The 18,003-nt window shown below is 32.1% G+C and overlaps 1 protein-coding gene across 2 annotated transcripts in view; it reads right to left on the minus strand.

Annotated features, from left to right (window-relative positions):
- Positions 1 to 18,003, minus strand: part of EBAG9 (estrogen receptor binding site associated antigen 9) — a 43,391-nt gene that overhangs the window by 10,658 nt on the left and 14,730 nt on the right. Inside the window, exons 2-3 of one of the 2 annotated variants that reach the window (XM_074266958.1) lie at positions 6,979 to 7,076; positions 6,797 to 6,894 (exon numbers count right to left, since the gene is read on the minus strand). In XM_074266958.1, coding sequence (XP_074123059.1) covers positions 6,797 to 6,879 — 83 coding nt within the window. In that variant the 5' untranslated portion in view covers positions 6,880 to 6,894; positions 6,979 to 7,076. The remainder of the gene's footprint in view (positions 1 to 6,796; positions 6,895 to 6,978; positions 7,077 to 18,003) is intronic. The other variant, XM_074266951.1, reaches the window with a different exon arrangement.

The raw sequence follows: 18,003 nt of genomic DNA on the forward strand, positions 1-18,003 counted from the left end.
CTTATAGAGTCAATTCTCTATATATTTTGGAAATGAGGCCTTCATCAGAACCTTTAAATGTAAAAATGTTTTCCCAGTTTGTTGCTTCCCTTCTAATCGTGTTTGCATTATTTTTGTTTGTACAAAGGCCTTTTAATTTGATATAATCAAAATTTTCTATTTTGTGATGAATAATGATCTCTAGTTTCTTCTTTGGACAGAAATTCCTTCCTCCTCCACAAGTCTTAGAGAGGTAAACTATCCTATGTTCCTCTAATCTATTTATGATCTTATTCTTTATGCCTAAATCAATGGACCCATTTTGATCTTATCTTGGTGTATGGTGTGGGTCCATGACTAATTTCTGCCATACTAATTTCCAGTTTTCCCAGCAATTTTTGTCAAATAATGAATTCCTATCCCAAAACTTGGGACCTTGGATTTGTCAAACACTACATTGCTATAGTTATTGACTATTTTGTCCTGTGAACCTAACCTATTCCACTGATCAATTAATCTATTTCTTAGTACCAAATGGTTTTGGTGACCACTGCTTTATAATATAGTTTTAGATCAGGTACAGCTAGGCTACCTTTATTTGATTTTTTTTTTTTTTTTTATTAATTCCCTTGAAATTCTCAACTTTTTATTTTTCCATATGAATTTTGTTGTTATTTTTTCCTAGGTCATTAAAATAGCTTCTTGGGAGTCTGACTGGTATAGCACTAAAAAAATAGATTAGTTTAGGGAGTATTGTCACCTTGATTATATTCGCTCGGTCTCTCCAAGAGCACTTAATACTTTTCCAATTATTTAAATCTGACTTTATTTGTGTGGAAAGCGTTTTGAATTTTGCTCATATAATTCCTGACTTTCCTTTGGTAGATATATTTTTAAATATTTTATGCTATTGACAGTTATTTTGAATGGAATTTCTCTTTGTATCTCTTGCTGTTGGATTTTGTTGGTGATGTATAGAAATGCTGAAGATTTATGTGGATTTATTTTGTATACTGCAACTTTGCTAAAGTTGTGAATTATTTCCAAAAAGCTTTTTAGTAGAATCTCTGGGGTTCTCTAAGTATGCCATCATATCATCTGCAAAGAGTGATAATTTGGTTTCCTCATTACCTACTCTAATTCCTTGAATCTCTTTCTCGACTCTTATTGCCAAGGCTAGCGTTTCTAATACAATATTAAATAATAATGGTGATAAGTAGTCAACCTTGTTTCACTCCTGATCTTACTGGGAAAAGGTTCCAGTTTATCTCCATTACATATGATGCTTACTGACGGTTTTAAATATATGCTCCTGACTATTTTAAGGAAAAATTCATTTATTCCTATATTCTCAGGTGATTTTATTAGGAATAGATGTTGCATTTTATCAAATACTTTTTCTGCATCTATCAAGATGATCATATGTTTTTTATTAATTTGGTTATTGACATAGTAAATTATGATAATAGTTTTCCTAATTTTGAACCAGCCTTATATTCCTGGTATAAATCTTACATGGTCACAGTGTATTACCCTGGGGATGATTTTCTGTAATCTTTTTGCTAATATTTTATTTATTATTCATTAGGGAGATTGGTCTATAATTTTCTTTCTCTGTTTTCAATCTACCTGGTTTACGTATCAGTACCATGTCTGTGTCATAGAAGGAATTTGGTAGGACTCCTTCATTCCCTATTTTTTCAAATAGTTTATATAGCATTGGAGTTAATTGTTCTTTAAATATTTGGTAGAATTCATATGTAAATCCATCTAGTCCTGGAGATTTTTTCTTAGGGAGTTGATTAATAGCTTGTTCTATTTCTTTTTCTAAGATGGGACTATTTGACCAACTTACTTCTTCCTCTGTTAATCTGGGCAAGCTATCTATATTTTTGAAGGTATTCTTCCATTTCATTTAAGTTATCAAATTTATTGGCATAAAGCTGGGCAAAGTAATTCCTAATTATTGCTCTAATTTCCTCTTCATTAGTGGCGAGTTCTCCCTTTTCATTTTTAAGACTAACAATTTGATTTTCCTCTTTCCTTTTTTTAATCAGATTTACTAAGGGTTTATCCATTTTGTTGGTTTTTTTCATACAACCAACTCTTAGTTTTATTAATTAATTCAATAGTTTTTTACTTTCAATTTTATTAATCTCTCCTTTTATTTTTAGAATTTCAAATTTAGCGTTTGATTGGGGGGAGGTTTTAATTTGTTCCTTTTCTAGCATTTTTAGTTGCAAGCCCAATTCATTGACCTTCTCTTTCTCAATTTTATGCAAGTAGGCCTCTAGAGATATAAAATATCCCCTTATTACTGCTTTGGCTGCATCCCACACATTTTGGTATGATGTCTCATTATTGTCATTTTCTTGGGTGAAGATTTTGCAGATTTTTTTTTTAAATCCTGGGAATAGAGAATGATGGTATAATAATATAATACCTAGCATTGTTTTGGATTTTAATAGTTATGAAGAAAAAATGAAATTGTTACTTCCTTCCTGAGACTAAAGAAAAAAGCAGTTGACTTTCTTCAAATTATGGACCTTTTTAGAAGATCAATGAAAAAAAGAATTCAGTTCCTTGAATTATAGAATCAAACTTTTGCTTTTTTTCCTGATTGCTATTCATGTAATAATTTATTTTATGTATAAGAGAATCTGACCAAAAGCATTTTCTGACCAAATGGAAGGATAGTTATAGAAGAGTTATCCAAACTACTTTCATGTGAAAATTATTTACTGCTTAATTTTTTTAAAACTTCTGATGTACATTTAAGCTACAGCAACTTCATGTCTTTATGCTTTCACATTCTTTCTAGTATCAAGACAATGATCTGTGAAAAGCAGGAGCAACTTATAACATTCTTTATATGTCCCATAATGTCTAGTACAATATTTTGAATATAAATGTTCAATAAGGATACACTAAATGAAGACTTTAGTAGTACCAAAAGCAAACACTAAAGAAGTTCTCATGTTCCACCAGCTGCTTTACTTGATTTCTTCTCCAAGAATATCATGCTTCCCTCTCAGGAAAATTATCACTAGAAATGTCATCATCATAGAGATAGCTTCAACTCTGATACTCCACACTTTTTCATTATCCTCAGTTGCTTCTCTCCTCTAATTGAAGGTGGAACAACTCCTTTTCCTCCCCACCAGAAAACAAAAAGTCCTTCCAAAGCTTCCCCTTTATAGAAAGCTCAGAATTCCCAAATCTTTATTTTCTACTAGCTGTTCAGCTTGGTTTCAATTCTACAAACATAATTATGTTAAAGAGCTTTAGTAATCACCCATTTCATTTACAGCTTCCTTTTGTGAACTGTCTTCCCCTATTAGACTGTATAAACTGCCTTTATTTGTATTATTAATAAATATTTATTGACTAATGACTAAGCAACTAAGATAAGCAAACAAAAAAAGCAAGAATTTTTTGAAGTTAATTGAAAAGCAATAATTTTTATACATTATTTTCTTTTTTAATAAGCTTTATAAAATATTTATTCTCAATACACTTGTGAATCTTTTTTTCAAGACACTTAAAATGTTTTTTTCTCTATATTGACTCTCCTATAATGATTATTCTATGAATATATTTAAAATAAAAAGTCCAACTTCCCTTAAAAATTCAGAAATAAGTTCTACACCAATGTCATCTCATGGTGTCTCGTTTTTCTCAATTATAAGCAGAACTATGTCTAAATGATCTTTGTATCTCAGTTATTATTACAATATACTGCATAATATTAAATGTCTGCAGAATGAATTTATTTTTTTTAAATAAATTGATTAAAACTACATATATACCTTTGTAGTAAGCAATATGCAGCATTTCAAACCTGAGCAACTGAAAAGCTGTCAAATTAATTAATTTTATGCAAATAAAATATTAAAACTTAAACTATGGGCATAAACTAGAAAGCATGTCACTGTAACTAACTGTCTTATACAGCAGAGGTATCAAATCCTAAGTATAGCTTGAATCAGATTAAAATGTAATTGGGAAACATTTAACAAAAATAAAATAAAATACAGGTAATGCTAATTTGAGGTTTACTAAATCAGTTACAGCCTGTAGGCATCCATTTCTATTTGAGTATGACACGACTGTCATACGTCACTATATATTATGGAAATTAAAGAAAAATAATAGCTAAATTTCTACAGTTAATATATAAATTCAATAAAAACCAAAGTCCTTGTATGCTAAGTACAAGGCATATAAGAATAAAAAAGAAAGTTTCTCTGACTTTTAAGAAATTATATATCCTCCTGAAGAAGCCAGGAAACTCTCCAAGCTAAGAAGAATTCTTACATCTTAGGAATAAGAAGAGACATTAGTAAAGGGAAAATTCCAAAGCCTATGAAATGTTTTTGAGCTTTGAAAATGCTACAAAATAGGCTTTGCAATCAAAGCACTGATACTACACGATACTGATCAGTGATTATCCTTCTTAACTAAATAACTTTCCACAAACCCAAATTAGGGTTTTGTTTTGTTTTGTTTTTAACCTTAGGAATATAAATAAAATGGGGGTAAGGGAAACATTCACTTCACTGAAATTTGCTCATCAACAAATAATGTAAATTCCTTATACACAAAAAGGTATTCTTAATTCAATATAACAAAAAAGAAAACTAATAATGATGTACCTACTTCAACTTCAAAGTTTTCCATATAAACAGCATTAGTGATTTCATCAGTATTAGGAGTTTCCAAAGGAAGCCCCCTCCACTAATACAGACTGTTATTTATCACCTTCATTTACATATAGTCTTAGGGGCACTGAGAAGTTAAGTAATTTTTTCACTATAATGAAGTCAATATGTGTCAGAGGGGCTTTGTACCTAAAATATTCAGCCTCCAAGGTCAACTTTCTATCTAATTTGCTGCTTCACTTAAAGAAGCCCTAAGATAATATTAAAAAAAGAACTACTTTAATATAGTTAATTTGTTAAACTTTAATATGTTAAATTCTAGTAGGGAAATCCTATAAATCTACTTATAAGATATCAGAACTATGAACTAATAATTTCTTCTTAGAACAATTTAGGAATTTCAGTGGACTGCAAGCTCAATTAGAGTAAAAAAGATGACAAGCTAACTTAGTATTAGATTGTATTAACAGAACTTCAATTTCCAGAACAAAGGCACTTTAACAGCATGTGTGGGATTAATACAATTGGTTCTAGATGCTACATCTTAGAAAGAGTAACAACAAAATAAAGAGTATCCAGAAGAGGAAGAACAAGAAGATGAGAGGTCTGGAAAGGTGAGGAGTTGATGGAATTCAAGAAAAAAGACTTTGGGCCAGCATGATAGCTATCTTCAAGAATCTAAAAGGTTGACAGAAAAGAAATTAGACTTTTTCTATTTTATAACAGTACCAGGAGCAATGGAATGAAGTTATAGGGAGGTAGATATAGATTGATGTAAAGAAATTTTTTTTAACAATTAGAACTGTGCAAAACTGGAATGAACTGCTTCAAAAAAATGGTGGGTGTTTATCTGCTTGTAGACAAGTAATCTAGAACCCACCTATTCTATAAAACAAAAGAGATATTTTATACTAACAAATACAATAAAGAGAGATTAATAACAATGCTTCTATACTTAATCTTGATACATATATTTAAAAAAAAACAACTTTAAGGAAAAAAATCTGATTCAATTTAACATACTATTGCTTGGCTCTCTTTAAAGGTAGGCTAGCTGACCTCTTCAAGGTCATTACAGATGGGATGAGCTCAGATTCTATCATTCCATGATAGCTATACTTAAAGTTACACATATATCATTCTCAAAAATTGACTATACACAATTGATTTTAGTAGTATTATAAAAGGCTGTGCAGGGGAAATAAACATACATACATATATACATATACACACATATAAAACAATAGAAGAACACAAGGTAAAGCTGATAATTTAATCACTATTAAAAAGTAAAACTATTTCTATTCTTAAAGAGAATCTGTAGCTTTCTTTTAATGGCTAACTCAACAAAACTGTCTGAAATGAAACATTTTCTTTAAGAGTTGTAAGAATATTTGGTTACCTCCTGTTTTTTTCTTCCCTTGAAGAGGAAGTGTTTTCTCATTTGATAATGAATCATTCCAAACATTTCCCCTTTTCTTTACCCATTCTTTTTGTATTAAATGCTATAGAATGCTGCTGATTGGAGTTATATTTCAAGAAGGCTAAAATGTTATAAAAACTCAATCTATTCCTTAAGAAGCTAAAATTATTACCAGAACAAAAAGTCTTTCTTTTCTTGGAGTGTTAATAAATTTCTTTTCCTTTAAGTTTGGTTACTCACTTTATCTGACCACCAGACTTAGAATACTATCCTTTGAATTCTCTTTAACTTCAGGGCTAGTGCTCTATCTACTGCACCATCTAGCTATTTCTATCCCTTGGGTTGTCAAGAAATTCAGGATAAGAAATTAATTGCCACACAAAAAGTTGTTATCCTAATCTCTAAAATCAAATGTATTATTTAAAACACATCTATAAACATGTTTTTCCTATGGAAAGAAATAACAGAAAGATAGAGAAAAAAATAGTTCAATGTATTCCATTGTATAGTCATGATGCCATTTGAGTTTTTTCCCCAACAGAAGATATATTTTTGTTTTGGTAGGTTTACCAAAGAGAAAGGAAATAAAATTCTAGGAAACCAGTATCAATGTAAAAATATCACTTATTTTAAAGAACTATATATCAAGAGAATATAAATAAGGTATCATAAGCTGACCAGACAACAATAAAGAACAAAAGAACTGAAACAAGACATAAAAACTTTTATTTACCTGCATATTAACCTCTTAATGAATGACAGCACTGTGGCTAGGCAAGTACAAACTTTAAATAACCGGAACTGTGTGATAGCCATGACGGGAAACAGAACCTGTGAAAGACAAACATAATACAAATGCATCAAGGAGATAAATATCATGAACCATACATGTTAGGATTCTTACAAGGTACTTACTTATGCACTTAGTTCACACCTATAAAGGAGTTCAAACCTTTAAAGGAGTTTACACCTTTAAAGGAGTTCTCTCATTGGTCTACACATGAGATTCACACCTTTAAGAGAACATATTTTTAAGGAGCTCCCACAAGCCCAGGGAGTACCCATAAGCCCATTCTCTGGAAGGATATAAAAAGCCAGGGGTCAGAGTCTGGATTGAGTCAAGGAGAGAACTTCGGGGGAGAACTACAGGCTAGCTTAAGGAGATTCAGAAAGCCAGGATATTTCAGTGGAGAGATTCCCAAGTCCAGGAGATTCCCAAGTCTAAAGAAAAGCCTGCTCATGGACTTCTGGGAGATTCACAACTAGGATTGACTTCTGGAAAACCCACAATCCCACACTCTCAGAGGCGGAGTCTGAGAAAACTAGCAGAGCCCCAAGTGAAGGAGACAAGACTTAAGGAGAAAACACAAAGGATCTGGACTTTAACCCCTAGCTGCATTTTGGGACTACTGAACTGAACTGAAAGGAAGGGCTGCCTCCAGAAGCTCCCCAAAGGATCTGCTCCCAGAGAAGGATTACATTTTAGAGAAACAGAACATTACATAAACATATGCTTCTTTCCAAGCTGAAAATATCATTTAATAGAGAGGACAATTCTGAGAGAATATGATAAAACATTTTAAAATTTATCCTTGGTAACCACAAATATAACAAGTATAACAAGTATATGATTTTAAAGCAAATCCTTTGTCAAAAAAATCATTTAGACACCTATAAAGAACCCATTTTTTACAATCCGAATAGGCTAAACTTTTAAAATCCTCTATAAAAAAGAATATATATGGTGAATCAAGTTGTTTTATTAAGATTATTTAAGACTGTTATTCATGATGATGGGTATAAAATGATTCATGTAAATGGAACTTGAGAAAGTAGACTAATTTCAACAGAAAATAAACTTATTTATCCATAGGTATTACACCAAGGTAAAAAGAATGCATAATTCTAAGAAAAGGACAATGAATAGGTATCATGGGAATAATCCCTTTTAGATAAAATAGCATAAATTTAACACCTGCTCCTCTAAGGAGGAAGATCTTAAAATGTAGGATTTAGGGAAAGTACTCAAAGGACAGAGGATTTCGAGAGATTGAAGAAATCTATTTTACTAAATCCCATTAGTTTCAATATTCCACTATTTAGAAAGTGTGAGTGATAGCCCAAAAAGGAGGATATTTAAAAGGAAAAAAAGACCTTTCTGAATTGGAAAGTCTCATAATTAAGGCATAGTTCCAAGAATGGGAAGAGATAGAGTCTTGAGTAGACTGGTTTCACTGGAGTTAAAGAAGAGTCATGTTATAAGGATGGAAAAAGTTGTTAGTGTATCTGAATGAAAATTCAATATCTAAGCATACTTAATATTAGTGGAGATTAAAATAAATAAGTTGAAAAGGATTGTATAGAATGGGAAAAGTCAATGAATGAATATGCGTATATATACAAACATATATGTATATATTTGATTAATATAGTAGGATAAAATGTAATTTCATAAAGAAATTTAAGAAATCAATTAAGAATGGATGTGAAAGTCTTTTTAAAACTAAAATAATATAAAATAGTATTTATATTATTAGTATATGTCAAGGTAACAAAAATACTGTCAACATGAAAAACATATAGGGCAATCCATATATATCACTGAGGGTATAAACATGAACATATTGCACCAAAAAAACTTTAGATATAAGAAAGTGAAAAAATAATCACTGCATAAAACTTTGTTCAAGCTTTTCCTAAAGTAATTCTTCTTAAAGTTGTAGTTTTAAAATGAAAATGTTTAAACATACAACAACACATAGACTTTTTTCTCTGTCAATGAACAAGCATTTATTAAGCACCAATTATGTTTATCCCATATCTTACAGTCATTCTAATGAAAATTGGCCTGAAAATTTGATGTAAATTAACAACATATATTAAATGGGATAGTTAGGTGGGCAGTTTATAGAGTCAGTCATGAACTCAAATATGTCCTTAGACACTTATTGGCTGTGCAATCCAGGGCAAGACATTTAATGCTTTAGTTTCTTTAGATATAAAACGAAGATGATAAAAGCATCTACCTCACAAGGTTGTTGTAAGGATCAAATTGATTTTTCTAGCTGAGTCATATGTTTAAGCATCCAAACATCATTTTTCAATTATTGCTCAATTATTTTTTAAATAAAATTCTTAGTGAAATACATTAGTGAAGTTATATTAAACACATTTTATGCTCAACTCAGTTCCAAAATATTCATAGAAAGATAAAAAACTAAAGCAACACTGGTTCAATATCTAAGTGTGTGAAATCTTCAGGTGAATGATAAGACAGTACTGAGCAATAATATAGACAAGAGAGAAGCAGCAAAAGATCAACTAAACAATCATTTTAGGACCATAAATGGGGGGGGGGGAAGTGGAGGAAAGATATATAAAGATTACTGTAACAAATTTTTAACCATTGAGGATATTGGAACCATAACAAGTAGATACTAACATCATAGACCCACATGTTCTTATGATAGGGTAAAAAATTTACTAAAGAAAACATAAATGGGAAATACATCCAGATTGAACTAAGTATATATAGAGAACCACCATGTTGGAAGAGCATAACTGCAGGAAAGAAAACTACTTGTTGATTTTTGAGGGGTGGGGAGGAAACATTTAGTACTTCTGATTAAAAATGCCACAGGAAATTGACACCTATGAAACTAAATGCCCTTCTCCTCATTCCCTCATTAGACAAAAGATACCTTTCAAGTATTTAATGCCTGCTGTGTGCCAGGCAGTGTGATAGTACCTGGGTATCCATGTACAAATAATGAAATACTGCCTTTTGAGAATCTTATGTGTTAACAAATGTTAACCATTCAAAACCGTTCAAAAAATAATTAGATCAATAAAAACAACCCTTTGGTGCAATATACCTTACATCCTTCAGTATTTGTTTCATTTTCCACTCTTTTTATATTCCTAAATCTTAGCACAATTTCTGTCTCATAGTTCATAAGTATGAAGTTAAAAAATGTTTGTTAGTTGATTGAAAAAATTTATTGTTGGAGAAAGTATGGAAAGTCAGGACCACGAATTCATTATTAGTAGAGTTGTTCCACATCTCTGAAAATCTATTTAGTCCTAACCATAGCACTAGACAGCTTGTAGTTTGCATTTTTTGTACTTTTTAAGTCTTTGCTGGGAAGAAACAGTTGTTGAAACAAAACATCAATTAAGACTACTGTGTATTTTAATTTGGCTCAAAAAAGTTGATTTAAAAGGCCAGAGAATGTGACATTCTGTTAGCTCTACTATTGACAGCAAAATTGGGGAAATATTACATTAATGGCTTACCATATGCAAGGTGTACTGTGCTAGGTCTTGAGGAAACAGGGATTTTTAACAGGCTCTATTTTCAGGAAATTTACAATTTAAAAAGAAATGTAAAATATACTCAAGTGATTAAATGTATTGAAAGAGTTCAAGCAACAGTGATCAGAGAAATTTGAAGACTGTGATCACTTTTAGGTAGAGAAAATACAAGTCAAGGAAAACTTTGTGGAAGAGGTTGACTCTTGAGTTTAACCCTGAAGAAGGAATTTAAACAAAATCCAGGAAAACATTCTGCTTCAAAGATTGGATGGAGCAGAATTTGTTGATTTAATTGAATCAGTGGAGTGTGTGGTAATCTAGTTTGCTTAGAATATAGAATGCAAGAAAGGGGGGAGGATAAGTGTGAGAAGTGGGGAAAAGTAGATTTGTTCCAGATGTTTTGAATAGTGAATAATATCAGGAGAATGCTGTGAAAATTACTTTTAAAAAAATTACTTAAAACTTTTAGTGTGAAGAATTTTTGAAAAGGGAAATCATCTGAAGACTCTCAGTCAACTACCATTTATTAAACACCTCCTGAAGGCTAAAACTCTAGGAATGACTAAACAAAAGTTTAGCAGACCCTGAGCTTAAAAGTTGTGGAGGCATTCAATATATGTACTTAATAAGTACTAATGCAATAAATATAACAATTTGAGACAGCAGCTGGAATAGACATCTGGAGAGATCTTATATAAAAAATAGTATTTGAGAAGTTTTGCGAGACAAGAAAATCTGATAGATGGAAATGAGAGAATGTCCTGTGTAGAGAATAAACAAGAGGGCAGTTTGGTCATACTATAAGAGAAAAGGCCTGCATATTATTTATTGTTCAGTAGTGTTTGATTTTTCATGACCCAGTAGACCATAAGTATGCCAGTGTTGTCCACCGTGTTTTCTTGGCAAAGATAACTGGAGTATTTGGTCATTTCCTTCTCTGGTACATTAAAGCAAGCTGAAGTTAAGTGATTTGCCCATGATCACACATCTAAGTAAGAACCTGAGGCCATAGCTCAGATTTTCCTGACTCCTCAAAAATTAGAGTTGATACAAATGGAAGTTAATGATTCCATCAGACATTAAATAAAACAAAATGAAAAAAAGAAAATATGAAATATCTCATAAAAAAGGAAAGGATCTGAAAAACAAAATTAGGAGAGATAATCTATGAACTGAATACTTGAAAAGCCATGAAAAGAAGCCTAGATGTCACATTTCAAGAAATTATAAAGTAACACTGCCCAGATATCATAGAACCAGAGGCAGAGTAGAAACTCAAAGAATTCACAATTCAGCTCCTAAAAGATGCCTTAAAATGAAAACTCCAAGAATATTGTAGCTAAAGTCCAGAATTTCCAAGTCAATAAAAAAAATCAATAACAACAATGAAGGTAAACAGGCCAACAAACAAATAATAAATAATTCAATTCTGAGGAACCACAATCAGAATTTCCCAAGATTTAGCAATCAATAAACACTTATTAAACACCAATTAATGCCAGACCCCTTGCTGGGAACAACAACAACAAAAATGAGGCAAAACAAAGTCCCTGACCTCAAAGAGCTTAAAATCTAATGGGAAAGACAATTTATAAATACATGCAAAGCAAGCCATGTAGAAGATTAGTAGGATATAATTAACAGAAAGGCATTAGAATTATGAAGGGTTGGGGAAGGCTTCCAGTAAAAGACAGGATTCTAGCTGGGACTTAAAAGGAGTGAAGTGGGGACCCTAGATAAAGTGGAAGAGAAAAAGTATTTCAGCCATGGAGCAAGAGTGCCCAGAGGCATGAGATGTAGTAGAAGAGCTAGTTCTACTGGATTGAAGAATGTGTGGTAAGGAATAAGATTTATGAAAAAGTTTGAAAGGTAGCAGAGGGCCAGGTTATAAAGGGATTTGAGAATTCTAAAGAGCATTTTGCATTTGTTTCTAGAGGCAAAAGAAAACCATTAGAATTCTTATAGGGGGAGACACTACCAGACAGAACTTTAAGATTATTAAGGGCTCTTAAAGGTAGTATAACACAGCATGGGGCCTTAGTATGTTTTTTTTTATATTAGGATGATTTTAAAAGAAGAATATAAAGGTGAGGAAGAGGAATACATCAGGAGAAGGTCAAAAAACTAATGGGAAAAATTACCTCACATAAATGGGACAAATGTTTAATATAATATACAAATAGAAAGAATTTAAACAATGGAGAGGGATTTGGGCAGGAGAGGAGAGCACTTAAACTTCATTCTCAACTGAACTGATTCAAGGAGGTAAGGGCACATACATTTACACACAGTTGAATACAAAAAATCATCTTATCTAACATGGAAAAAGAAGGGAAAGATGTTTAGGGAAAAGGAGGAAGTGAGAAAAAAGGAAGGTAAATTAAGGTAGTCAATGTTCAGAAGCAAAACAAACTCTTGAGAAGGTGACAAGGTAAAAAGAAAAGATTAAGTATTAAAAACTAGGAACAAGGAAATAAAGTTAGTACATATAACTGTGAACATAAATGGGATGAACTCACCCCCAAAAATAGAAGATTATTTAAAGAATTAGACACCTGTATATGTTGTTTATAAGAAACACATTTTAAAACAGAAAGATACACATAAAGTTTAATTAAGGGGCTCGAACAAAGTCTATCATGCTTTGGCTTAAGTTTAAAAAAAAAAAAAAAGGAAGGAGTAGTAATATAATCTCAAAGCAAAAGCAAAAACAGTTAAAAGTGATCAACAAGGAAACTACATCTTGTTAAAAAGTATCCTAGACAATGAATTGATATCAAAACTGAATATATATGCACTAAATGCCATAGTATCCAAATTCTTAAAGGAAAAGTTGAATGAGTTACAGGGTGAAAAAGAAATTAAAGCTATACTAGTGGAAGATCCTAATTTGCCCCTCTCAGACACTGATAAAAGTAATTATAAAATAAAAAAGGAAAGCAGTTAATAAAATGAATTGAATTTTAGAACTTTTGATATGATACACTGAAGAAAACTGAATGAATATAGAAAGGAGTATTTTTAATTCTCAGCTAATACAACAGTACTTTCATAAAGATACTGACCATGAATTAGGGCATAGAAACCTCATAAACAAATGCAGAAAAGCAGAGGATGCAATAAAAATTACATTTAATAATATTGGACCTATGAAACACAGATTAAAATCAATTAAAAACTAAATTAACTTAATCCTAAGAAAAAAGAATGGGTCAAAGAACAAATCATAAGAAAAAAATCAACAAATTCATTAAAGATAAAGATAAAAATGAAATAAACCAAAATTTGTAGCTTGTAGTGTTATATCACAGTTCTCTTTTATTGTACTGACTCAGGTTCTCTAATTATTCTGACTCAGTACTGCTATATGGTTTCCCTGCTTCTCAGTTCTTCAAAACCTCCTCTTCCTCTTTATCAGAATACTTGATAAGGATAAAAGATCTTGTGTGGAAACTCACCCCACCCTGTCAGAATCCCATTCCCACTCTCAGTACCCTTACTCCGCCCCTGCCTCAGTCTACCCCCTGTGTCTCACTGAGAACTCACATTATCTGCTGGATTCTAGGAGAAGATAGTCTCATGCAGCCCCGGGACCAAACCATGGATCCATTTGGTTCTAGTATATCTCTCCATTTAATAAACTATTAAATACTCTCTAATCTCTAATCTTGCTCAGTTTCTCCAGCATTACAGTAGAAAAGTCGCTTTTAGGGAAAAATTTTATTTCTCTCAATGCTTATATTGAAGGGGTAGGGAAACTGTTCCCTTTAAAATTATCACTCTCAGATTGTGTCTCCTTTGATCAGGATTTCCCAAGGAATCCAGACAGCCAAAATCTTTCAGGATAAGAGAATCAACTCCCATAGAAATTCTAAATTCTCTTTCAATTGAGGAATCCCGATCTGAGCTGTCCCAGCCCTCACTTGATCTGACCTGCTTGGGCTATCCCAAACCCCACTAAAGATACCTAATATAACAACTTCCCTCCACTAAGGATTTTGCAGATGGACCCAGGTAGGTCACTCAGTTGCCAGGACCTTCTGTCCACTGAGAAAGCATTCTCTCAGTGCAAAACTCCATTTTCCAATAGAGCTACCACTATAGAAGACACAGTCTCTTGGTAAACTGATTCCTATCCAACAATAAACTTTGCAACTAATAATTCAGGAATGCAATCTGGAATTATGCTCAAAAAGTTATCAAAATGTGCACACCCTTTGACCCAGCCATACTACTACTGGGCTTATACCCCAAGGAACTACTAGAGAAGGGAAAGGGTCCTGTATGTGCCAAAATGTTTGTGGCAGCCCTTTTCATAGTGGCTAGAAGCTGGAAGATGAATGGATGTCCATCAATTGGAGAATGGTTGGGTAAACTATGGTATATGAATGTTATGGAATATTATTGTTCTATAAGAAATGACCAACAGGAGAAATACAGAGAGGCTTGGAGAGACTTACATCAACTGATGCTGAGTGAAACGAGCAGAACCAGAAGATCATTATACACTTCAACAATGATACTGTTCGAGGATGTATGCTGATGGAAGTGGATTTCTTCAACATAGAGAAGAACTAATCCAATTCCAATTGATTAATGATGGACAGAACCAGCTACATCCAGAAAAGGAACACTGGGAAATGAATGTAAACTGTTATTTTTACCTTCTGAATCCAATTCTTCCTGTGCAACAAAAAATTCGGTTCTACACACATATATTGTATCTAAATTATACTGTAATATATTTAACATATATAAGACTGCTTGCAATCTGGGGGAGAGGGTTGGGGGAGGAAGGGAAAAAATCTGAATAGAAGTAAGTGCAAGGGATAATGTTGTAAAAAATTACCCATGCATATGTACTGTCAAAAAATGTTATAATTATAAAATAAAATAAAAAATTAAAAAAATAATAATAATAATAATTCAGGAATGAGTGAATTCTTTCACTCTTAAACCTGCAGATGATTTAAAAGGGATTGCATCAATATCAAGGAAAAAAAAAAAATAGCTCAAGTAATGGGGCATATACACCTAAGAAAACTAGAAAAATAACAAGTTAATACCCTCCCTTCCCAACTAAAAACCAAAAAAGAAATCCTAGAGATTAGCAAAAATAAAAGTTTAAAAAAGCCCATAAATAACCATTGGCTAATCTGACTTTTTGAAATAAAACCAAATTATTAATACAAAAATTAAATTTTACAACCAACAAAGGAAGGAGAAAATTATTAGGAACTATTTTGATCAACTACATCCAATAAAACCAATAACCTAAATGAAACAAATTAATATTTATAAAAATATAAATTGCCCAAATGAACAAAACAAGAAATAGAATACTTACATAACCCTATTTTAGAAAAGAAATTTATCAAGGGGTCATAAATAAGCTAAGAAAAAAAAACTTCAAAAAAATTTTTAAAATGTATAAGCAAATTCTACAAAACATCTAAAAGAAAAATTAATTCCGATATTATATATGCTACTTGAAAAAATAAGTAAAGTATTCCACCTGATTCCTTCTATAAGATTTTGACACCTACGTCTTAGAGAATTAAAAGAAAGAAAATAATAGACTTAAGTTCCATATCAACACATAGACTAAGTTCCATAATATCAATACAAATTTAAAAGAAAACTACTAGCAAGGAAATTATAATAATATATTATAAAGATCATGCATTATGACCAAGTGGATTTATACTAGCAATGACGGGCTAGTCCAATATTGGGAAAATTATAAACACAATTGACCATCTCAATTAATAAAAGCAACAAAAATCACGATTATTTCAAAATATGCACAAAATTATTTTGATACAAATAAAAACCCACTAATTCCTATTAAAAAAAAAAAAAAAAAACAAGCAGTGAAAAGCACAAGGTTAAATGGAGTTTTTCTTAGTGAGATAAATTGTATCTATCTAAAATAATGAGCAGACAATGGTTTGTAAAGAGAATAAATTAGAAGTCATTTAAATAAGAAAGGCATAAAGCAAGGATGTCCATTATCATTTTGTTGTTGTTCACTCTTTTTTTTAGTCAAGTCTGATCTTGGCCCCAGGTAGGATTTTCCATCACTTCCTTCTCCATCTCATTTTAAATATGAGGATATTGAAGCAGAGTTAAAGTGATTTACCTAGGATCACAGAGCTAAATATCTGAGACCAGATTTGAATTCTGGAGGCTAAATCTTCCAGACTTCAAACCCAATGCTCTATCCACTGAGCCACCTATCTACCCAATCCATTATCACTATTTACTATTGTAATGCCAGAGAAACTGAGGCAAGATAGAGATTAAAGAGTATTTAATAATTTATTTAAAAGGGAGAGATTTACTGGGACAAAGTGGATCCATGGTTTGGTACCAGGGCTGAATGAGACTATCTTCTCCAAGAATCCAGCAAACAATGTGAGTTCTCAATGACACATATACATGTGGCTCAGACGCAGGGGGAAGACTGGGGCAGGGGCTAAACTGAGGCAGGAATGGGACTCTAGACAGGGTAGGAAGAGCCATAGAAAAGGAGGATGACATAATGGGAAAGGCACCTGGAGATAGGGAGAGGCATCTTGATAAGACAGTATCTGATATTCAGATAGTTTGGGATGGGGAGAGGCATTCTGATATTCTAAAATATAAGATCTTTTATCCTTAGCAAATATTCTGATTAAGAGGGAGGAGTAGTTTTGCAGGAATGAGCAGAACAATTATAAACTGAGGCAGAACAATTAGGGAAACTGAGTCAGGATAATTAAGGAAACTGAGTCAGGACAATAAAAGAGAACTGTGGCATAACACTATTAAATACTGTACTCGAAATGCTAACTCTAGCAGTAAGACAAGAAAAAGAAATTGAAGGAATAAGCATAGGCAAAAAGGAAACTAAACAGATATGGTCAGAAAGACAACAGACCTGGAAAACAGATCCAGGAGAGACAATTTGAGAATAATCGGACTCCCTGAAAAATGTGAGGAAAAAAAGAGCTTGGACACTATTTTCGAGGAAATTATCAAAGAGAACTGCCGTCTGGAAACAGAGGGTAAAATAGACATTGAAAAAATTCATCGATCACCTACTGAAAGGGACCCAAAAATCAAAACACCAAGAAATATAGTGGCCAAGTTCAAGAACCATCAGACAAAGGAAAAGATATTGGAAGCTGCTAGAAAAAAGCAATTCAGATATGGAGGATCCACAATAAGGATAACCCAGGATCTAGCAGCGTCCACATTAAAAGAACGAAGGGCCTGGAACATGATATTCCGAAAGGCTAAGGAACTTGGTATGCAGCCAAGAATAACTTACCCAGCAAGAATGAGCATCGTTTTCCAGGGAAGAAGATGGACATTTAACGAAATAAATGAATTCCATCTATTTTTGATGAAAAAACCAGACCTACATAAAAGGTTTGATCTTCAAATACAGAACTCAAGAGATTTTTAAAAAGGTAAAAAGAAATCTTGAGAATACTTCTGCCAAAAAAATATGTAAAGAACATATGTACAATTTGTCATAGAAACTAGAGGTGGAAAGGAAATTATATTATAAAAAAGTGTAAAGTGGTGGTACTACATCTCATGAAGAGGCAAAGTTAACCTATTATATCTGAGAGAAAG

The sequence above is a fragment of the Sminthopsis crassicaudata genome, chromosome 1, assembly GCF_048593235.1.
Source record: "Sminthopsis crassicaudata isolate SCR6 chromosome 1, ASM4859323v1, whole genome shotgun sequence".
NCBI lineage: Eukaryota > Metazoa > Chordata > Mammalia > Dasyuromorphia > Dasyuridae > Sminthopsis > Sminthopsis crassicaudata.